Here is a 25418-nt window from a genome sequence, read left to right on the forward strand (position 1 = left end):
AATTTCTTATTTATAATTTTATAAGGAAGATTATCCAATATATCATTTTTAAACATATTAAGCATCTATTGATAGCCCAAACAGAAAATAATAATTATTAAAAGCATGTATCACACTGAATGTATCAAAAATCCCCAATTACTTTCAAGAATAAACTGAGAATTTTAAAAGTTTTTCCTTACAGTTTCCATAGTTGCACTCTAAATAACACTCTAACACATAAAATCATGGCCTTCTTGACAGTGACCAAGTTTTTACAACAAAACTTAATTTTGAAGATTCTGTATAAAAGATGTCACAGATAAGACATAATCCCCAACATTTTATGCCAGGTCCACACAAAAGTTGCAACATGAAGTCAAGAACTATTCTTTTCTCTGTATACCCAAAACAGCTCTATTAAGGAAACAATTGTTTAGTTCATTATCACTGTTTCCGATGAAGATCAATGCCCACAGACTAAGCAGTCAAGAAGCAACTCAAGTCTCATGTTCTCCAAGAAGTCTTCATTAACAGCCATACTCTGCAATGATCCCAGTAACCTTCTTCTGACACATCCTATCACAGACAGCGTTAGTTGTCCACACACAATCACTGTTTCATTTTGTTTTTTCTAATGAAAATCCACTTTTTTATTCAGAAAATCTGGTCTCTTTGACAAAATCATGTGTTTTACTAAGCCAAACATGGCAAACTTATTTCCCTTGAATCCTGGAAAATATTTCCTCACTCTTAAAACAGACACAGGAAAATGCAGTCCTCATTTCTTACTGGACTTTTTTTGCACAATGACCCTGGAATAACAGCCATGATGAGTTAATTTGAAGAAAAACCAAAAAAATGAGGATAGCAGAGTAGAAAGACATCAACAAGCTGGGTTCTGAACAGCATCATTGAGCAAACAAATGGACGAACCTGGACTATTTGGCTTCCTATGACTTTTTGTTATTTATAACATAATAGTATATGTTTTTATGAGTTAGGTTGTCTGCAGCCAGAAGTATTCAAAGTGATAGAAAAACTAAATCTCAACAAGTAATCATCATAATACAGTACTGTACTTATCAGTTTTCCTAGTATTGTACTGTGGCTTAATCAGTTTAATATACCTAGAAACCAGTAATACTTCCTGTCAATACACTAAATCATACAAACAGTGCCAATTTTTGGGTATATTTCATGAAGCAAATATTTTGCCATATAATACATCTGAATAATTTATTGAAAAGAGGTGGTAAAATTATGTCTGTCTTTAAATGTATGAATTTTTTTTAGTTAAAATATCTATTCCCTAGCTTTGATATTCATTGCTCTAGAACTAGTAAAATCATCATGGTCAATTAATTATTGCTAGTGGTATAAATTATTTTTGAAAAACTCCTTATATAGTCCAATTATTTATATATCTGGAAAGAAGAGAAAATTTACATTTCCATTAAAGTACCCTATAATATCTTATTTAAGGTTCTAAGAATTTAATAGTTTTCTCCAATGTCATTTTGTTCAGCATGTCCTAAACAAGTTCATCCAATTTAGAATGAAAAAACGAGAAAAACTGTTTTTAAAATTGCACTAACAACTGACCTCAGGATACAGGCTAAAACAGAAACTTTAACTTGAGTTGCATGAGAAAATTAATAATTTGGCTTGGAGCAGGGTGGCAGTACACAAACCAGATAAGAAAATAAAATATGAAAGGGTTTTTTTCTTTCCATTTCTTGTCACTTTGGAAATTACCTTTATGAAATAAATTATTTTTATGTTCATTTATGCTATTCAGCTACTTTTTCATTCCAAACCCATGTGGAGTAGTAGTGGATGCTATCCTACAAGATCTGAAAAGCCTGGCAACATAGTCACCACAGCAAAACATCTTGAACTAGTTTCTACTTAACTGATAGAAGTAAAGAAAGCAGTCATTATAATTACTGACATCTGTGGTAATCTCAAGACCGACAATTTGGAAAAAGTCAAATAGAGAAGGTATAAAGAAGTGTGACTTTTCCTTTGGCTTTACTTTGTTCAACATACTTTGATTCAATCAAATCACGAAGGCAAGAAAGTTAAAGAAGCATCCAGAAAAATACTTCAGAGTATGGGTCCTTTTCGTGAGATCACTTTGAAGACAATGAAATGTCAGTAAAACCTGGTCATGCCCCAAATTAAAAAGCCTTTTTCTAAAGCATCCTACAAGGCTGTTTATTATACTGTCACACATGTCACCAATTTCATCAGAACCGTGGCCTTGAAATCACAGCCTTTTTAAGAGGTCGTATCAAGAAATATTAACAAATTATGAAGTTTGAAACTGAAAATTTAATTTACCATTTTTTTAAATTTACAGACATCATAGCAAAGATGATTTCATAAATTTCAAGAGGAAGGAAACACAAATGTGGCACAAATTAAATGGAGCAAAAATTAAATTTCTAATTTAATTTGGCAAATACTAAATTTCCTTGATACAAGCCTAGCCTCACCTGGCAATTTGAATCATGTGTTGCAGAAAGGTTAAGTAACTTGCCTAAAGTCTGGCAGATAGAATGTGGGATAGTGAAGACTGAAACTCAGCCTAGATTCAGGGGTCTTGCTCCTAACTAACACTTGCTCCTAACACTGTATGCTGAACATGCACAAAAGTTTTTCCTATTTCCTATTCCTCACCTTAGTAAATGGCACTATCACTCACCAACACTGCTCAAAACAAAAAGCCTATATCTCATTCTAAAGTCATCTCTCTGCCTCATCCCCTCCTATTTAATCAGTCATCAGGTCTTACATACACTAGCAGCTAAATTTCTCTCAGTTGTCCCCTGTATACATATGCTGCCCCTTTCTTAATTTAGGCTTGTAGCTTTTCTTCCTTGAATTATTGCAGCAGCTCTACTCTCGACCTTCAACTTTGTGTTGCAGCCAGAGTAATTCCTTTAAGTGAAAACACCTGATCATTTACTCTCATATTTTTAAGAAGTAATATTTCCCACAATATTGAGTCTAAACCTCTTAGCATGGTTTTCAAAGCCCTTCATGTGCAGGCAATTGTCTTTTTCCGGTCTCATTTCCTGGCGCTCTCCACATATGGCCTACATGCCAATAAGACTGAAGTGCTTGATGTCCAAAGGTAACAGCAATTTCATGCAACATCCTTTGTTTGGCATACACCACCACCTGCTTTGTCTATCTGGCAAAAGTGTATGCTTTCATATCCTTCACGAAAGCTTCTTCCTTGACCTCTTTAGTCTGCCTTTTCTGCTGCCATACAACTTTGTACAACATAACCCAACTGTACCACTTATTTCCATGGAAATGGAACAGATACACTACATTGAGTAACTTAAGATCAGAGATAATATCTTATTCTTTATTTTCCCAGAACTTAGCTGAATAAGCACAAGATTCAAGAAACTAGGCTCATAGAAAACTTAAATCTTAAATTCATTACAATCAGATTTTATAGGACTCAATTTTCGTAAATTTTAAAATGAAATATTATATGCATCTTTTATATTACTTTTCTAAATCAAGTGTTATGTTTGGGCCAGTAGTCCATTTTTGCTGAATAACACCCTACTGACTCTTAAAAAATCTAAGTCCCAACTGTGGAAATAGACAGAAGTCAACATATTTAACACCAGCAAAGAAGTAAACCTGAGTTTCTCACCAAAAATATCAAAAACATGGTTCTGTCTTCTTAGCATCTTTCTCATCCTACTTTTAAGGGTAATAATAGCACTCTCGTTTCCTTTGGGAAACTCCCCTTTGACTCCTGGTGGCTCATGGGGAGCTGATAATGAGGATACACAAGTGAGCAGCCATGTGTCAGTAAGAACGCCATTCACATCACATCACAGGGAAAGGAATTGGTTCAGAAATGAACTGGTGACCTAAGTCAGGAAAATCAGAGTTCATCCTAGGAGGTTTTTTTGTTTTCCTAGCAGAACTGGTTGGAAAAAAAAAACCCATTGCTTCTGGGATTATAGTACGGGGAAACGGTTATGTTTGCTGCTTCTGCTGCCATACATTTTTCCCTGGTTATATGGAGAAAGCCTATCTGGGAATTAGGGGATGAAAAATAATAAGAGAAATACAAAAGGGAGTGGGTAAGAGAAAGGAGAAGAGGGGAGGAAAAAGAAAAAAAGGAAATGGAGGTAAAGAAAGAAAAAGACACAAAGAGGAGAAAAAAATCTGATGACATCATTTGAGCCTATATGCCAAGCTGGGCACATAGGCAGCTTTACTTCTGGACAATCCAGGTAGAAAAGCCATAAATTGTCACCCTTGCTTGCTTTGACTTAGATTCCTAAGAGTTCCAACTGAGTGACTCCTGACTAATCAAGAGATGCATCTACATTTTTTACATTGTTCCCTTTCCAAGAAAGTACAAAACCCATTTAATGTCATTAATGGTATTTTTGCATGTACTAGAATTTTTAAATTCTCCTTAAGTTTTTAATCACATTACTGAAGTTATTAAACTTATCCAATGTGTCAGTAAAAGGACATAAAAGCATCTTAGGACAGTTAGGAATAGCATGCAATTATGATCTCAGTGAAAAATGACAGACCTTCATCTTCAACAGCACTTTCTCTGACACATAAAAGATCCTACCTGGTACAAAAAAGATCCAAGACAAAAGAAACATCTACTAAACTATCTGACATTCTGTTAATGTCTATTTTTTCTCCCAAGGTCTGTATTATTACTCAAGCTTATGATGTCTGGCAAGATCAATATCTACAGTGATATGATAGCAAACGGTTTATTTATAATGACAAATTTCACTTAAATGTATTATTCTCCAATTATTATTAGCCATTAGAAAAGTACAAATTAAAACCACAATGAGAAATCACTACAATCAGATGGCTAAAATAAAAATACAAACAATATATAAAAATATAAGTGGCTAAAATAAAAATAAAAAACAGTGACACCACCAAATGCTGGTTAGTATGTGGAGAAACTAGATTATATCGAATTGCTCATGGCTATGTTAAATGGTACAGTCACTCTAGAAAACAGTTTGGTAGTGTCTTAAAAACCTAAGCGTGCAGTTGCAATATGACCCAGAAAATGCATTCCTGGACATTTATTAAACAGAATGAAAACTTATATTCACACAAAAACCTGCATACCAGGTTTATAACAGCTTTATCTGCGTTATGGAAAGAACTATGCCCTTCAACATTCGTATGCTGAAACCCTTACCCCTCAATGTGACTGTTTTAAAGACAGGACTTTTAGGGAGGTAATTACAGTTAAATGAAGTCATGAGGGTGGAGTCCTAACCTGATAGGGCTGGTGAACCTGAAAAAAGAGGAAGAAACACCAGAGGTCTCTCTTCATACACACACAGAAAAGAGGCTATGTGCAAACACAGGAAGAAGGCAGAAGGTTTTTTTTTTCTACCTGCAAGCCAGGAAGAAATCCTCACCAGAAACAAAATCTGCTAGCACCACCTGATCTGTGACTTTCAGCCTCCACAGCTGTGAGAAAAGCAGTTTCTGTTTTTTAATCCACCTGGTCTGTGGTCTTTTGTTATGGCAGATGAATATAGTTTCACCAAAAACTATCAATAAAATAAATGTCCGTCAGTAGGTGAATAGTTTAAAAAAAAAACAAAAACAAAAACAAAAAAAACTGTGGTCATCTACATCACGTGTGGTAGGCAGAATAATGATGCTCCCCAAAAATCTCCACATCCTAATCCACAGAGTCTGTGAATATATTAGATTACATAAGATACGCACATTAAGGTGGCAGAGGGAATTAACCTACTCAGAAAAACTCTTTTACTCCAATAATCCAAATAAAAATGAACAAAATACTTATTTAGAAATAAGTATGATAGAAAAGTTAAAAAGCCTGTTTCACTCATTATTAATTTAAATAAATATCAATGATGCTTTTTTAAAAATTTAAAGATTTAGACCGGGTACGGTGGCTCATGCCTGTAATCTCAGCACTTTGGGAGGCTGAGGCAGGTGGATCACTTGAGGTCAGGAGTTCAAGACCAGCCTGGCCAACATGGCGAAACCCCGTCTCTACCAAAAATACAAAAATTAACTGGGTGTTGTGGTGCATGCCTGTAATCCCAGCTACTTGGGAGGCTGAGGCAGGAGAATTGCTTGAACCCTTGAACCCAGGAGGCAGAGGTTGCGGTGAGCTGAGATCACACCATTGCATTCCAGCCTGGGCAACAAGAGTGAAACTCCTTTTCAAAAAAACAAAAAACAAAAAACAAACCAACAAAAAAAACCTTAAAATTAAATATTTAATACATAAAATAAAACTTAATAAATCTTAAGGATGATATTGCTTATAATGATTGATAAGGTTTATAATAATTGTATTATAATTGTTTAGTTTTATTGGCTGTCAGTCCTAGCTATATTTTAGAATCAACCATAGAGCTTCAAAAAATCATTCCCAAAATATTGATACTTGGGCCTCTTCGAAGAGATTAGGACTTAAATAGTAGCGAGGCACTTGGATTATAAAAATGTTCTACGAGTACTTATGATATAGAAGATATAACTAGAATTTTATTCTACTCTAAGAACTTATTGTAAAAGACAACTTAAAACTATAAGTTATCTTAGAATAAAGGCGTAAAATGGAATCGTATGTAGTGATAAATTGATGCTGCAGAAATATGTTTACTGACACAGAAAGACACATGTAACTACATATACACACACAAAACAGTATGTCTGATATAATTCCATTTTGTAAAAGAAAATATATATGGATACATGTATATAGAATGAAGTTCATTTTGGTTGGCTGTGAGTATTCTTTATGACGCTTTATGCTGCTGTTTTTGCTTGCCTGTATTATTTGTTATTTCTGAATGATTCTATAGAACATATATGAAAAACCACAGCAACTTAATTTTGATATGGAAAAGATTAACTTTCAATAATATGAATACTTTAACCTAAACTAAGGAATATTATATTTTGAAATAGAGCAAATGTGACAAAATTTTAACAAATGGTGAATCCAAGCAAAGGATATAAAGATAGTAATATTCATGCCAATTTTCCACAGGCAAACATTATTCATAATTTAAAACTACTTTAGAATTTGCCACCCCCCCAATGTATTCTATTTTATTATAGGTTGATCATTTGATATAATCAATACAATAAATAAATCCTTTAACATTTTATTTCAATCAGTTTACATAAGTTAAAACAAAATCTTAGCTAAAAAAAAAACATAAAACATAGAAATATATGCACATAAATACACACATTTGTTTAATGTATGAAGAAATATAGTGTATATATTTTTAAACTCTCCTACTGTAATTGTCTAGTAACCAACTATATATGTCTGTACTGTATTTGCCAACTAATAATGTTTTAAAACAATTTTTCCAGTATAAATTCATTCATACCACATACCAAGCCTCAAAACTACCAACTCTATAAAAGGCTCATCTCACCTCATCTAAGTCTTGGATATAAACTGGCTTTTCCTCAAAGCTGAGTGGCATTGGTTCACTGTAGGGAATCCTTACTTCTTCATAAAGCTTGTTATTCTCTCTTTGGATTCCTTCTGGCAAAATCATCTATAAACATCAACAATAAAAATCCAATAATAATAAAAAATAAAACACTTGCTCTGGTAAATATTCTTTAGAGAGAGAGAGAAAACACCACTGGTTTTATAATAAAGCACTGGCAAATAAACTTAGCTAATTTAAAAGAAAACAAACCTAAATAAAACAAAAACAAATGCAAAAAACCACTCACACAAAGCATTAACATATCAGGTATTTTATATAACACACAGGCCACAGTATGTTGACAAATCTTTAAGTATACACTAATTAGATGGTATACCTGAATACAAATGTATTCATATAATTAGGAAAATGTACAACATACAGTATAAAGTTTAGCCAAGCAGCAATGCAACTGATAAAACTCAAAAATACAAATTGCAAAAACAATAAAAGGGAGGGAAACATTATCTACTCTATGTCAGGAGCTTTACATACACCACATTATGTCATTTTCCCCAATACTTTAAAATAAAATTTAGCATAGTCAACTAGTGTTAGACTCACGAAGGAACAGGGAAAATCCACACATCGTTTCTTTAGAATAGACATATTGAACAGTAGTTATATAACAATGACATACCTTTGCACCAGCAATAAATGCTGATGTTTTCATGGCTTCAGCCTGGGAATCATACACATGGGGATAATGTATTTTTTCAATGTCTGCGTCTCTCTGCCTGCTCAGAATTGGAACACTTCTAGCATTCAGAAGTGCCTGCTCTCTGTAAACATAAAAATAGGCCTAATGTGAAATGTTTATCTTGAAAGGTAATGCATACACTAAAACAAGGTAATTATAAAAAATTTTGGGAGGTAGCCTTCCACCATAAAAAAGAAGAAATTAAACTACACAAAGGAAGATTTTAGGAATCCTGAAATTTTCTGAGTGACAAAATAGGATTCAGTACATTTTTAGATATTATTTATAGGTAACACCACCTGGTAAGTTTGATTTAATGTTCTTTCTAATTTTGTTTTTTCACAATTCAAATATGTTTACTTAACAAGGTATACATTTCTTTTTTGAAATGTGTTTCAATATTTAAAGAATCAAGTACAATAATGCTTATATTTTATTTTTCTCCTTTCTACTTCTAAATAACAATTTTTAAAAGGTACATTGAGCACAGAAATAAAATGTATCTGAAATAAATTTATGTAAGCTATATAAATCTTAACCTAGTGGTGTGTACACAGCACCTAAAAATAGCTTACCTCTATAATCTAAATCTCTTATCTACCTGGATGCGACCAAGAATATTCTAATTAAGCAGACAGACCATTGCTTTCTTATCCCAGAAAATTAGGTATTCATAAAACAAACTTCTGTGAAGAAAATGTGACTTAAAGTAAAAATCATCTATACTGCTAAGACTAAACTAAAAAATGATAATGATATGTAAAAGCAGCAATTACAACACAAGCATTTTTCAGCTCCTGGCTTTTATTACCTTTGTATCCGCAATTCCTTAGGATCAAAGCACGTAAGTCCTTCTGAAACTTCTAAATCTTCTCCAGCCTTTTTTTCTCGTCTGGCAATTCTTTTTTCTTCACGGCGATATTGTTTCATTAACTGCTTTTCTTGTTCAGACTGAATAGTGACTTGACAACCATAATTGGGTTTAGCATTTTCTCCTAAAATTTTTTTACAATTGTCTAAGAAGCAAATTTAAGAAACACAATGTTTTATAAATCTGAATATGATTTAACCTTCATGAAAACCATTTCTTTCCTCCACCCCACAACATATAAGGCTTTAACAATTCATTTTTTAAAGCTGACAAATTCAATTGTATGTTTTAAGGTGAGTTTTTAAAAATCACAGTATCTAAATAAAATTACACGGTGGTTTAAGAAAAGTCAGCAGTATTTTCTTCCTACAGACTAAACAGTTCGATGTCACTCACATTATAAATTCTTATATATAACATTAGGAACCTAAAAATTCAATTTTATCATTTGAAATAATTTGTTTATATAATTTTAATAAATATAATTATTATCGATACTAATTAGCATTTACTGTTAATATAGTAATGAAATAAACTCTTTCCATATTAGACATAAATTTCTACTATGTAATAGACCTTATGCGGTTAAGTTGCACATATGTTACTACTTAGCTATTTATAGATTACATAAAATTTATTAGCAGTAGTTCAAGACATATTTGAGACAATGACTAGAGCAAATAAAGCAAAAGTATGGTCCACCTTTTTACAGAAACACAGTTTTTTAAAAAATGGAAAAACCAAGTGAATTAAATCTCAATGTTTACACCAAGTACACTTTAGGTCTGTGGTTTGGTCAACTCAATATTGAGAAAAAATTTTCTTCCAACAGGATTACCTTCTGTGTTTGTTTAAATCTTTACAAGCAACAGTATCTTCACTTATTGAAGCTCTAAAGAAACTAAAAGGAATGTATATGAAAGTAATCCAAGTCAATAAACATTTATTGTATTGAGGTCCTACTCAGTTCTAGCCACTGCAGCTAGGCTAGGAGGACAATGAAGAATGAGACTTTGTCCATGCTCTGACAGAGCACAGTGCAAATTATTTTATCAAATTCCAACATCCAACGCAGAAAAGAGAAGGAATTAAAAATAGCATCAAGATGGGAAAATTAGCTTTCTAATTCATTCTAAGTCAAATCTTCACAATTCTCAGACAGTTGTTACTGCCCCATTACATGATTCTGAATACAAGTCATTAAACTCTCAATCATAGGGAAAACTTGTATAATGGCTTTATAAGGCCTAAAAAGGAAAATACGTCTCAAAATTATGAAATAAAATAAAATCCCATCTATATTAGGACTAAATTTTACAGTTCTGAAAAAAGCATTTTCCTAAGTATTTTATCTCTTATTTTCCAGTTAAGTCTTACATACCTACTGTAATAACAGAATTTATAATTAGTGTTCAGTATTAGAAAAAGAATGCAACATTCTGCCAGTTTTCACATGTACTCTGAACTCTTCATAAAAGTTAACTTGTCTGCAAAATTACACAATCAGCAACACAGATATTAAGCAGAATGTTTAAAAATGTATTTATCAGAAATGAATGTTAAAGATTTTAAGCGTAAAACTGTAAATACTTTAGGTGACATACTAAATGCTATGCTAATGTCATTAACATTTTAAGCAAATGTGACAGTAATAAAATATTATACATACTTATGATCATCCAAATAAAATTAAAATTAAAAGAAGAAAATATGTCTACCTCATAGAAAGCTTAAAAGGTCTTAATTAGAACATACTGGAATCTTGTATGGCTGAGTATAATAGGCAATTTCAAAAAATCAAGTTGTAAAGCAGTGAATGTTTAAAGGTATGGCTCTCCTTGCTGGGTTAGGTTAACTGTAGAGACTGACATGCAAAAATGAAATGAATATCCTTAACAGTAATTCTAACACAAAGTTATTCTGAAGAACTATGTAGAGGCTTGTATCCTTTTAGAAAGGTCGTTTTAAAAGTGTGTAGAGCCTCCCCCTTGCTCTCATGCTCCTGCTCCTGATGTGTAAGATGCCTGCTCCCCTTTTGCCTTCTGCCATGATTGGAAGCTTCCTAAGGCTCCCCCGGAAGCAAAAGCTGCTAATGTTTCATGTACATCCTGCAGAACTGTGAGCCAATTAAACCTCTTTTCTTTATAAATTACGCAGTCTCAGGTATTTCTTTACAGCAATGTGAGAATACACTGATACAAAAAGCTTATTGATTCTAAGAAGCTATCCTAGTATAACAAAATTTATGGAATCAACATAATAAACATAAATAAAACTCATCTACAGTTTCCAAAAAATATGTAAAGTTAGACTTATATTAAACTTTATTTTAATAAATTACCACTATTAAAAGCAGAATCAGGCTGGGCACTGTGGCTCACACCTGTAATCTAAACACTTTGGGAGGCTGAGGTGGGAGGACTGCTTGAGGCTAGTAGTTCAAGACTACCCTGGGCAACATGGGGAGATCTCATCTTTACAAAAAAAAAATTTTTTTTTTTTAATTAACCAGGCATGGTGGCACACACCTGTTGACCCATCTACTCGGGAGGCTGAGATGAGAGGATTGCTTGAGCACAGAAGGTTGAGGCTGCAGTGATCCCTGATTGTGCCACTGCTCCCTAGCCTAAGCAAGAGTGTGAGGACGTGTCTTAAAAACAAAAGCTAGAATCAGTAAATATCTCTTTATTAATATTTAGGAGACTGACAAAATGAAATATCAAACTCTCAGAATTTACAGCATTGCAGGACAAGATGCTTAAACTCATTTTTTTTCCCTTGGCAGACACCCATTTTAGATGCTCATAAACCTTGCTGGCTTACTGCATTTCTGATTATATACTATTCAACAGGTGTGATACGGTTAGCCTTTGTGTCCCCACACAAATCTCATCTTGAATTGTAATCCCCATAATCTCCAGGTGTTGAGGGAGGAAACTTGTGGGAGGTGACTGGATCACAGGGGCAGTTTCCCCCATACTGTTCTAGTGATCAAGTGATTGAGTTCTCAGGAGGTCTGATAGTTTTATAAGTGTTTGGCAAGTTCCTCCTGCACATACTTCTCTCTCCTGCCACCATGTGAAGTAGGTCCTTGCTTCCCCTTCACCTTCTGCCAAGTTGCCTGAGGCCTCCAGCCATGTGGAACTGTGAGCCAATTAAGCCTCCTTTGTTTATAAATTACCCAGTCTCAGGTAGTATTTTTATAGCAGTGTGAGAACTGACTAATACAAGATGGGAGCGCTCTTGGAGGAAGGCAGAGTAGAAGTGTTCAATACACTTAAAGAACAAAGAGACCTGCAGACAAAGCTGCTAAATTTATATTTTCCAAGTTTCTTACAATCTCAAGGGAACTTTAAGGCTCTGAAAACATTTATTAGTAATCAAGAGAATCTGTAAGAAACAGAAAATCTGTCAGAAATTTTAGATTTAAATTATAGCTGTTTTTATCATTTCCTTTTAGTGCCACAATCTTAAATGTAAGAAAATGAGGACGTAACTTGCAAGAAGGATAGATGTTGAATAGTTTGAAGACAGTTGCCAAATTTCTTACGCTCATATACTTTTTTAAAGTATATGAAAATATACTTTATATGAAAAAATCCAAAACTATTTGTAAGGCTGGCAAAAAACACTGTGGTAAAGGTAAAAAAAAATTGTTTTGCTATTTATCACTTAAAACCTGAGTTTCGCATCAGCTATGTTTTAAGTCAAGCTTTTATAAAAATAATTTTTGTTCCCTAGCCAACTCTTAATTTTTCCGGGATTTAAAAATATGTATAATACATGACACTATCAGTGTTCAATTTGCTCAGTGTGATAATTGTATTGTGCTTAGACATGTGCTAAAGATTTTACAGGTAAAGTATCATGATGTCTAGAACTTCCTGTCATTGTTCAGCAAAAATTTAAAAAGTAGGTGTGTGTAAAGGGTCTAGGAAGAGCAAAATGTTAATGACTAATGAATCTATGTGAAGGGTAAACACTGTTCATTGCATTATTCTTGTAACTTTAAGTTTGAAAGTTCTCAAAATAAAAAGTTGGAGAGAAATTACACTACTATCTGGCCCATAGTAAGTATATATATATTTTCTTTTTAAAGAAAATTTGCTATGCAGAAGCTCTTCAGTTTAATTAGGTCCCACTTGTCAACAGAGTAAACAGACAACCTATAGAACAAGAGAAAATAACTGTATCTGACAAAGACCTAATATCCAGAATCTATAAGGAACCTAAATCAACAAGCAAAAAACAAATAACCACATTAAAAAATGGGCAAAGGACATTAACAGACACTTCTCAATAAAAGACATACAAGCAGCCAACAAATGCTCATCATCACTAATCATCAGAGAAACAAATCAAAACCACAATGAGATACCACCTCACACCAGCCAGAATGGCTATTGCTAAAACGTCAAATAATAACAGATGTTGGCTCAGCCGCAGAAAACAGGGAACATTTATATACTGTTGGTGGGAATGTAAATTAGTCCAGCCACTATGAAAAGTAGTTTAGAGATTTCTCAAAGAGCTTAAGACAGAGTTACCATTTGACCCAGCAATCCCATCACTAGGTATATACGCCCTACAAAATCAATCATTCTACCAAAAAGACATATGGACTCACATGTTCATCACAGCATTATTCACAACAGGAAAGACACAGAATCAACCTAAGTGCCCATCAACAGTGGACTGGATAACGAAAATGCAGTATATATGCACCATGGAACACTACATAGCCACAAAAAGAAGAAATTGTTCTGTTTCCTGAATTCAGTCCATAGAAATATTTTTCTTACAACTTACTACATAACAGCTGTCATTTTACAGTTAAAGAACCATTAGAATGTTTTAATTAATCATGACTACATGATGTCCTTTGCAACAACATGAATGCAGCTGGAGGCCATTATCCTAAGCGAATTAACATAGAAAACCAAATACCTTGTGTTCTCACTTGTGAAAGCTAAACATTGGGTACACACAGACACAAAGATGGAAACAACAGCCACTAGGGATTCCAAAAGGGGAGCGAGAGGGAGTAGGGAAAGAGCTAAAAAACTACCTGTCAGAACTATGTTCATCACTTGGGTGACAGAATCCATATCCCAACCCTTGGCATCAAACACTATACTCATGCAACAAACCTGCACGTGTACCTCCTATATGCAAAATAAAAGAAGAAATTTGTGTATTCTAAGTAGTTTTAACTTTTACCAAAAACTGCCATACCCAAACACTGCCCTCCTATTTAGATCACTTACGTTTTTTCATAATATGCCATATCTAAAATCTATTTAACAGAGTAATATCAGTAAATTATATAACAGACCAAAAGATATTTAAAAATGTAATTACATTAAAAACATTTGCTAACCAATGAATATTTCCTTTAAATTACAATGACCACTGCACACTTTCTTACCTTGAAGAGCCTGAAATCTATGATCATTTGAAGAATTAAGAAATCTATCCACAATTGTAATTCTGTTCTGGAGGAGTTTCTCAATAAGTTCAAGTCCTTCAGGTCCCAGCAGTTCAAACAGCTTATAAAAAGAGAAAAAAGTAACAAACATCTGTTATCTCAAAGTTATACTTTTTCAAGTTATTAACAACCTATTCAACAGAGGTGTAAAACCAAACTAATATAGAAATACTCAAAAACTTTAACAAAAATGGTACCTTAAACTAAGAAAAATGACTCTTCACATTGCCAAGAAGCTTTATAAAGGCTTTCTGCAATTATATAATTAAAAAACTATTCAATTTTTAAAAATTAAGATTTGAATATATAACTCCAAATCACAGAAAAACAAATTCTTGGTATAACCAAATGAAATTCTAAAATAATTTAATTTGCTCTTCAACATATCATTCTGGTTTTCCCAAATAGAGTCCAGAGTACTATTTTTCTTACAACTAACTATACAACAGCTGTCATTTTAGCGCTAAAGAACCATTAGAATGTTTAAATGAATCATGACTTCGTGCCAATTTTTTACATGTATTTTAAATGCTAAATAAGTCTGAAATCTAAAACACAGTGCTGCAAGTGCTTTACAGAACTTTATGAAAATTTCCGAAGCATATCCCACTCTCCTATGCAGAGTAGTTACCAAAGATTAAGTTGATGTCAGAGTTAGAGAACCAGTGTTAGGATTCAGACAGTTTCAACTACATAATTGTACAATATAACTATTCTAGGAAGTCTCTAGGTTTCCGCAAGTATGATCTGGGAAGATACATATATATATTTCTTGTTTAGAAATATAATACTCTAATTTTGCATATGAAGATGTCATATTAACCAAATTCTAACCATTCTCAGAGAATCCACACAAATAAAACCATAAAATAAAAATTTACTTTGTGTATATGGACATTAAAAGTTTAATAAATATTTTCTTTTTGCTGTTCATTTTACTGAAGGTATGCACACAAAGGGACAACAAAAGAAACAAAATGAATTATTAAGAATAGTCCTGTCCAATCAATTTTAATTCTACTGGCCAGTACTTTTTATTGAACACATTATATACCAGGTACTATGATAGGCATTTTGCTAATCCTATCAAGCAAATCCTCCTAATACTATTTTCAAATTAAGGTATTATTATTGTTATTTTTGGACTTAAGAAAATAAAGCTTTAGAAAATTTACGAAAATTGGCCAAAGTTACACAACTAATAGTAGTGTTTTCTAAAATGACATCTATCTGAATCCAAGCCTAAAGAAATTTCCACTGCACTATATTAACACCGTTGAATATTTTCCAGAAAACTGTGACCCTGAAATGAATATGAAATATATTGTAATAAAAAAGATACCAAGTTAGGTAATATAAAAGACATTAATTGAAGTTAAGAAACTTGTACAGGGAAACAGCAGAGAAAGCAGTAAAGAGGCAAGATAACAGGAAAATGGTCAAGCAATATGAAAGTAAATATATAACTTGTGACACCCACCCTCCCTCCCCTCAGAAAAAAGATATTAATAATATGTGGCAGAAAGGGTTTAGGACAGACAAGGATAAAGCACGCTGGTAGACAAGACATAATGTCTGTGTTCCCTTACCCTCCATACTTCCTCAAAGAATTATCCATCAAGAAAGTATGACATACAGAGTCCTAGAAGTCCCGGACACTTAAGGGGCCCACATGGTCAATATTATTTTCATGATAATACTTAGCTATTATTTGCCTTTCTCATTCTGTTGACATTTGTACTGATGGTGCAAAAGCAATGGTGGGTAAAACTGCTGGTGCCTTAGTATAAATCAAGCAAATAGTGTCAAATGAATTAGTAATGATTGTATTCTTCACTGTCATACAAGCACAAATACAAACAACAACAACACAAAGCCAACTTCACTTAAGAATGTCTGTAAGTAAAGCAATAAAAATTATTAGTTTTGTAAATTTCATATCATGAGTATGTATGTTTTTTAATATTCTGTGTGACAAAAGGGGAAGTATGTATAAAATTACTTCTACTATATATAGAATAAATGCACGTATAAAAGTATTTTTAAAAAATTTTATAAAAGTATGTATAAAATTGCTAGTGAAGAGGCTTTCTATGTAACATCATTTTGATTTGAAAGAAAGACTAAAAACAAATTGATTATTCAGATTAGGATATCTGACAAACATTTTCTCAAAAATGAAAGTGAGCCTCCTACACAAAGGAAAACAAGTGAATGTATTGTTGCCAATGCTAAAATGCAAGTTTTCAAGAGAAAATTAGAATTTTGAAAAATGAAAAACTTGTATTCACCACTGTAAATTTGACCATTTCCCAATACTTAAGACTTTTCTGATGATACCAGTGATAATATTAATGAATGAATTCTTTTTATATTATATAATCAAATGCGTCAACATTTAGAGGATTTGCATAACTCACTCAATCAATTATTTTCCAAAAGACTCACATATGATGTTATAAAATTATACATGGGTAAAAAAATCCATTAAAAATGAGACCAATAGATTTTCACAAAACCTAGTATAAAAATTTATTGATATGCCAGATTTTCATTGTAACTAAACTGCAAGAAACTACTGCTTGTCAAGTTTTAATTTAGTATCAAAAAAGAATATTAAAAATTATTTGAAAATGCTTTTAAAATATTATTCTCTTTTCTAACTGCATATCTATGTGAGCCTGGATTCCCTTTGTAGGCTTAAACCAAAAATATATATCATAGCAGATTGATTACAGAAGCAGGTATGAGAATCTGCTTTCTATTAAACCAGATATTAAAAAGATTGCAAAAATTTAAAATAATGCTACTTTTCTTTCTATATTTTACAGTTTTGGAAAATATAGTTAATTTGCATCAAGCTGTTAACTTCTATTATTATTATTTTAAAATGAATAAATATATGCAGTCATGTGTCACTTAACAACACCTATCCTGAGAAATGCACCACTAGGTGATTTTGTGGGAACATCATAGAGTGTAATTACACAAACCTAGATGAGGCAGTATACTACACAGCTAGACTATATGGTGTAGCCTATTTCTCTTAGGCTACCAGCCTGTACACCACGCTCCTATACTGAATACTGGAGTCCACTGAAACGCAATGGTAAGTATTGGTGTATCTAACCATATGTAAACATGGACAAGATACAGTAAAAACTACTGTACAAAAGATAAAAAATGGTATAACTGTATACTTGAAAGAGCACTTACTATGAACGGAGCCTGCAGGATTGGAAATTACTCTAGTTGAGTCAGTGAGTGAGTAATGAGTGAATGTGAAGGCCTAGGATGTTAATGTACTACTGTAGACTTTATAAACACTATTCACTTTGGCTACACTACGTTTATTTTTTCAAAAAAAAAAAACAGTCTTCACTAGTAAGTTGACCTTAGCTTACTGTAACTTTTTACTTCATAAATTTTACATTTAACTTTTTGACTCTTTTATAACAACACCTAGCTTAAAACACAAACACACTGTACAGCTGTACAAAAATATTGTGTCTTTATAACCTTATTCTATAAGCTTTTTTCTATTTTTAAAATTTTTATTTTTTCAACTTGTTAATTAAAACTTCACACAAAAAAACACATTAGCTTAGGCCTACACAAAGTCAGGATCATCAAGATGTCACTGGTGATAGAAATTTTTCAGTTCTATTATAATCTTACAGCACCACTGTTGTATATAGTCCAGTCCGTCACTGACCAAAACATCCTTATGCAGCACATGACTGTACTTGAAGAGTTTCTCAGTTTTAGTTTCTGGTATAGTGAATACCAATAGATATAAACCACATAAACAAAATCCTGTAGAGTACTCAATAACTTTTAAGAGCATAAAGAGGTTCTCAGATCATAAAGTTTGATAACTGATGGCCAAGATTACTATAAAACATTTTTAAATGGTCACACTCTACTTACTTTATACTCACATTTCTATAGCTTTTTCATGCCATAGCACATTTGGAAAGTCATAATATTTGTAAAGTATATGAAGTAAATGGATGAGGCTACTCTGAACAAAAAAGACTAATTAAAAGCCCAAGTGATCCTTGGCCCAGACAACTGCCTTGAGAGTTAGTTAATAAGAATAGTATCCCAGCCCACCTACAACCCATTATGTCATATGCCCTGGTACACCAGAAGGAAACCTTTACTATACTAACACGCAAATCTGTTCATATAATACCATGGTTTAAAATCCTTCATAGCATCCTGATCCTTACAAGACAAAATCCAAACTTCTAAGTACCCCCGCATGATTGATACCTTCTATTGCTGGTCCCAATAAGCCAGTCTGGCACCACATTCTTGCTTTCCCCCAACTCATAAGTCCTTATCATTGAATGACACCAATCCATCTGCTACTCTGAAGGCATGCTCTTTCACATGTCCATGTGTCTCTACATGCTGGTCCTACTAGGCAGAATGACCTTTCTAATCTCAGCACAGTAACCTCTCCTTTCAGCCTTCAAAATCCAGCTCAAATAATAACTCTTCTCCAAGGCTTTCTCTATCTTTACTATGTTTTATGGCAGTTAAACGGCATACAAAGATTCCTCATTACTGTATGTCTTCCTTCAAGGAAACTTTACTCTTTGTTTCTCCAAGAGTTAAAATAGTGCAAGACAAATGGCAAGTGCTAATTAATGAAGATGTATCAAAGACATGTTGTATTCGTAACAGTATTTTCTTTCAAATTTTTAACCCTTAAATAAGTGTCATATTTTTTCAAAGGGAATCATTAGAAGCATATGTTTTGTTTACTAGATTAAACTCTTTCTAAATAAAAGTAAATATTGTCTATAAAAATAATCTCAAAACAGAAAGAATCCTAAGTAGGTTGCTTTTGACAACATAAAATAGTCTTTTGCCCAACTCCAACCAACACAGGATGAAGATTAAGTTTTTGATCTTGTGTTGTTGTTGCTGTTTAATCTCCTTCGATTGCTAGTAGTTACAAACACTTTAAGGCCCTCTTGCAACCTCAAAAATGGTTAACATATAACAAGTATAAGAGATGCCACTAAATCTATATTAAGATTCCTAGAAAACTGATAAGAAGTATTAACAGATCTGTGAAAAAATAAAAGCAAGTAAATAGTCTAGACAAAATAATAAACACAAGATCCACGTTTAATCCTCCTTTCTTATATCCTTCAGGCATGTGTAAAAGTACTGAAGATGTGGCCAGGTGGGGTGGCAAGAGGAGGATTTTTGTCCATGTTTACCCTCTCCCATACTAAAGTCACCTAGAAACAGTGTCCAACAACGTAAATATTTCTGGAGTTGAATCAAAAAATCACATAAGTGATGACCACAATGGAAATGAATGATAGGCCCATTTGTCCAACTCCAGTTTTTCCACAATTAATCTTGCACAGTCCTGCTCTTACAAGTATTAATTCTGTATTTAAAATAACATATATTAATTTTTATAAATGTTAACATTAAAGTGCTAAATTATAGCTCCGATAAGATCAAATATAGAAAAAAACACAACTAAAGTTATCATCTCCTTTCTCAAATCTTCTTTCTCCCTTCATCACCAATTCTGTTAATAATACAACAATCCCTCAGTGAAATTCAAGTTCAAAATATTCTGATCAGAATTTATTCTTTATTCTAGTTACACTTAATATCAAATCATACTATAAGTGAAGTGATTGTTCTTATCAGAAAAGTAGAGAAACTTAAAAATATACAAAGGACAGTTTATAGAATGAAATTACAAATAGTCCTTACATATATCAAAACACAGTAAAAAACACTCTTTTGTCTTTAATGAGATAAAAAAAACCTCGTTATAAAAAAAAACCTTAAAATTACATTGATTTCTGTTAACCTTTCATATTGCCAAAAATTCAAACATTCAACAGCGCAAAAATTTGAAGCCTAAGTACTCTATGAAAAACATCTAAGACTGTGGTGAACAACAACTAGAAAAAGATTCATAGATTGAAGGACTAGGTTGTATAGGAGGAGAGAACTGAGTAAAGAGACAACAGAGAGGAGCCCATTAGGTTCGGGATAAACGTCAACACTGACCTCTAAAATCATTCTTTCAAAGGGGCCACAGAGTTATTACATCAGTTTGTAGAGAAATTTATGTCCCCACAAAATGTTGCAAATGATAGAGTAATAAGTTTGAGATTGGTAGTTTCAAAGCTAGTTATAATCAGTAAAAGGAGAAAAAGCCCTGCCAAAACCATACCAGGGTAACTGTGGACATACCCAAAGATGCATCTCCATAACAAACAACATCAGAAGCTTAATACTGTGAAGTGAGAGGGGATGAAATCATCTCCACTAAAGTAATTTAGCAAAGTGATTTAAAAAGAAAAATAAGCAAGCAGGCAACAATAACTAGCCCCAGTGGAAACATGGGACAAATATCCAGAGTATCCACAATATATTAACTAAAATGTTCATTTTCTAATGAAAAATTATAAGGCATGTAAAGAAATGGAGAGGTATGATCCATATACTAGAGGGAAAAAAGCAAGCAACAGAAATTGCCTGTGAAGGTAATCACATGTCAAATTTAATAGAAAAATACTTCAAAGTAGGCATTGTAAATATGTTCAAAGAACTAAAGAGAACCGTGATTAAAGAATTAAACAATGACCAAAGAAATAAACACAAGTCCAAATGAAATAGGAAACTGAGATAGCATTTCTTAAAAAAATGAAAATTATGAAATTATATACCACAGTAACTGAAATTAAATATTAACTAGAAGGATTCAATAGTAGAGTCAAACTGTCAGAAGAAATAATCAGCGAACTGGAAGACAGATGGATATTATGACATTTGAAGAACAAAAACAAGGCCAGGAATGGCAGCACCTACCTGTGATCCCATCACTTGAGAAGCTGAGGAGGGAGGATTGCTTCAGGCCAGTAGTTAGAGACCAGCCTGGGCAACATAGCAAGACTTGTCTCTCCAAAAAATAAAAGAATTAGCCAGGTGTGGTGGTGCATGCCTGTAGTCTCAGCTACTCGGAAAGCTGAGGTGGGAGGAATCCTTGAACCCAGGAGTTCAAGGCTGCCATGGGCTATGATCACACCACTGCTCTCCAGCCTGGGCAAGAGAGCAACAACCTGTCTCAAAATTGAATGGATGTATGGATGGATGGATGGACGGATGGATGGACAGATAGAAAGACAGATAGATGAAGAGAAAAAATGAAGAAAAATTAAGAGAATCAGAAAAATGTGAAACACCATTAAGTGCACCAACATACACATAATAAGCATACCCAAAGGAAAGAAAAGAGCAACAAAATTTTGAAAAAACAATAGTTTAAATCTTCTGAAATTTATTGAAAAACACACATCCAGGAAGCTTAACAAATTCCAAGTATGGGCCAGGTGCGGTGGCTCACGCCTGTAATCCCAGCACTTTGGGAGGCTGAGACGGGCAGATCACGAGGTCAGGAGATCGAGACCATCCTGGCTAACACGGTGAAACCCCACCTCCACTAAAACTACAAAAAAATTAGCCGGGCGTGATGGCGGGTGCCTGTAGTCCCAGCTACTCAGGAGGCTGAGGCAGGAGAATAGCATGAACCCAGGAGGCAGAGCTTGCAGTGAGCCGAGATCATGCCACTGCACTCCAGCCTGGGGGACAGAGCGAGACTCGTCTCAAAGGAAAAAAAAACAAAAACAAATTCCAAGTATGATAAATAAAAAGAGATCCACAAACAGACACATAATAGTAAAAATGATGAAAGTTACAAAGAAGGAAAAAAAATCTTTAAAGCCGCAAGAGAAAAATAATTCATCACTTAAAAGGAAACACCAATAAACTAATTGCTGACTTCTCAGCAGAAACAATGAAGGCCAGAAATTATGCGATAACATATTCAAAGTACTATAAAATAAAATAAGATTTAAAAAAACCCCAAACCTGTCAGCCAGAAATCCTATATCCAGCAAAGCTACCATTCAAAAGTGAAGGCAAAATAAGGATGTTCCCAGATAAAAACTAAGAGACAGGCCGGGTGCAGTGGCTTACGCCTATAATCCCAGCACTTTGGGAGGCCGAAGCGGGAGGACCACCTGAGTTCAGCAGTTCAAGACCAGCCTGACCAACATGGAGAACCCCTGTCTCTACTAAAAATACAAAAAATTTAGCTGGGCGTGGTGGCGCATGCTTATAATCTGCCACATGGGAGGCTGAGGCAGAAAAGCACTTGAACCTGGGGAGGCAGAGGTTGCAGTGAGCTGAGGTCGTGCCATTGCACTCCAGCCTGGGCAACAAGAGTGAAACTCCGTCTCAAAAAACAACAACAACAAAAAAAAAACCACAAAAAACCTAAGAGCTTTTGTTGATAGCTGACTTACCTTACAAGAAACATTAAAGGAAGTTTTTCAGGCTGAAAGCAAGTAACTCCAGATGTTAATTCAAATTCACAAATTACTTTACACATTATACAGTGTGTCTGTGTTTGTGTGTGTGTGTGTGTTTGTGTATAAGCAAAGTACTGACATATATTAATTGAAAATGAAAAGGAATACAGAATGGAGAGATGAAAGATAAATAAATAATTCAACAATAACAGTCGGAGGGTGCAATATCACACTTTCAATACTGGATATAAAACCAGGCAGAAGATTACTAAGAAAATACAAGAATTTTTATCAGCTTAAGGAGCTTTGGGGCCACAACTATGGAGTTTTCTGGATATAAAATCGTGTTGTCTGCAAACAGAGACAGACTGACTTCCTCTCTTCCTATTTTGATGCCTGATATTTCTTTCTCCTGCCTGATTGCTCTGGGTAGGATGTCCAACACTAATGTTGAATAGGTGAGAGAGGGCATCCTTGTATCAATTTTCAAGGGGAATGCTTCCAGGTTTTGCCAATTTGGTATGATCTTGGCTGTGGATTTGTCATAGATGGCTCTTACTATTTTGAGGTATGTTCCTTCAATACCTAGTTTATAGAGGGTTTTTAACATTAGGGGAGGTTAAATTTCATCAAAAACCTTTTCTACATCTATTGAGGCAAGCATGTGGTTTTTGTCTTTAGTTCTGTTTTTGTGATGAATCACATTTATTGATTTGCATATGCTGAACCAACCTTGCATCCCAGGGATAAAGCCTACTTGGTCGTGATGGATACATTTTCTAATGTGTTGCTGGAATCAGTTTGCCAGTATTTTGTGGATAATTTTTGCAATGTTTGTCAAGGATATAGGCCTGAAGTTTTCTTTTTTGTTGTTGTTGTGTCTCAGCCAGGTTTTGGTATCAGGATGATGCTGGCCTCATAGAATTAGTTAGGGAGGAGTCCCTCCTCCCCATTTTCTTGGAATGGTTTCAATAGAAATGGTACCAGCTCTTCTTTGTACCTCTGGTAGAATTCAGCTGTGAAACCATCCAGTCCTGAGCTTTTTTTAATTGTACGATATTTATCACTGATTGAATTTCAAAGCTCATTATTGGTCTGTCTAGGGAATCAATGTCTTCCTGGTTCAGTCTTAGGAGGGTATATGTGTCCAGGAATTTATCCCTTTCTTCTAAATTTTCTAGTTTATGTGCACAGAGGTGTTTATTCTCTGATGGTTGTTTGTATTTCTGTGGGGTCAGTGGTGATATTCCCCTTATTCCTAATTGTGTTTATTTGGATCTTCTCTCTTTTCTTCTTCAATAGTCTAGCTAGCAGTCTATTTTATTAATTTTTTTCAAAAAATCAACTGGAATTGTTGATCATTTGATAGTTTTTCATGTCTCAATCTCCTTCAGTTCAGCTCTGATTTTGATTATTTGTAGTATTCTCCTAGCTTTGGGGGTTGGTTTACTCTTGGTTCTCTAGTTCTTTTAGTTGTGAAGTTAGGTTGTTAAATTGAGATCTTTCTAACTTTTTGATCAGGAAAGTCTCAGGATACAAAATAAACATACAAAAATAATTAGCATTCCTATACACCAACAACAGTCAAGCCAAGAGACAAATCGGGAATGTAATCCCACTCATAATTGCCAGAAAAATAAAATATCTAGAAATACAGCTAATGAGGGAGGTAACAGATCTCTACAAAAGGAACTACAAAACACTGCTCAAATAAATCAGAGATAACACAAGGAAATGGAAAAACATTCCCGGCAATGGATTGGAAGAATCAATATCATTAAAATGGCCATACTGCCAAAATAATTTATAGATTCAATGCTATTCTTAGCAAAGTATGAATCACATTCTTCATAGAACTAAAAAAAAAACTATTCTAAAATTCACATAACCAAAAAAGAGCTCAGATAGCTAAGGCAATCCTATGCAGACAGAACAAAGCTGAAGACATCATGTTACCTGACTTCAAACTATACTACATGGCTACCATAACCGAAACAGCATGGTATTGGTACAAAAACTGATATATAGACAAATAGAACAGGTTAGAGAACCCAGAAATAGGCCCACAGACCCACAAACATCTGATCTTTGACACAGCCAACAAAAACAAGGAATGGGGAAAAGACTCCATATTCAATAAATGGTGCTAGAATAACTGACTAGCCATAGGCAGAAGACTGAAGCTGGAAGATTGAATCTTCCTTACACCATATAAAAAATTAACTCAAGATGGATTAAATGTAATCCATCTTGATTACATTAAATGTAAAACCTAAAACTATAAAAATCTTGGAAGACAACCTAGACAATACTATTCTGAACATAAGAATGAGCGAAGATTTCATGATAAAAATGCCAAAAGCAACGCAAAAATTGATAAATGGGATCTAATTAAAAGAAAGAGCTTCTGTACAGCAAAAGAAACTATCAACAGGGTAAACAGATAACCTACAGAATGAGAGAAAATATTTGCAAACTA

The 25418-nt window shown here is 33.7% G+C and overlaps 1 protein-coding gene across 4 annotated transcripts in view; it reads right to left on the reverse strand.

Moving 5' to 3' along the window:
* The window catches only part of ASCC3 (activating signal cointegrator 1 complex subunit 3), a 377280-nt gene that overhangs the window by 286841 nt on the left and 65021 nt on the right, over window positions 1–25418 (reverse strand). For all 4 annotated transcript variants that reach the window (XM_024248504.3, XM_024248503.3, XM_054557910.2 and 1 more), the window contains 4 exons: window positions 14517–14637; window positions 9029–9233; window positions 8158–8299; window positions 7455–7580 (listed from right to left, as the gene is read on the reverse strand). In XM_024248504.3, coding sequence (XP_024104272.2) covers window positions 7455–7580; window positions 8158–8299; window positions 9029–9233; window positions 14517–14637 — 594 coding nt within the window. The remainder of the gene's footprint in view (window positions 1–7454; window positions 7581–8157; window positions 8300–9028; window positions 9234–14516; window positions 14638–25418) is intronic.

Source organism: Pongo abelii, chromosome 5 (assembly GCF_028885655.2).
Source record: "Pongo abelii isolate AG06213 chromosome 5, NHGRI_mPonAbe1-v2.0_pri, whole genome shotgun sequence".
Classification (NCBI taxonomy): Eukaryota; Metazoa; Chordata; class Mammalia; order Primates; family Hominidae; genus Pongo; species Pongo abelii.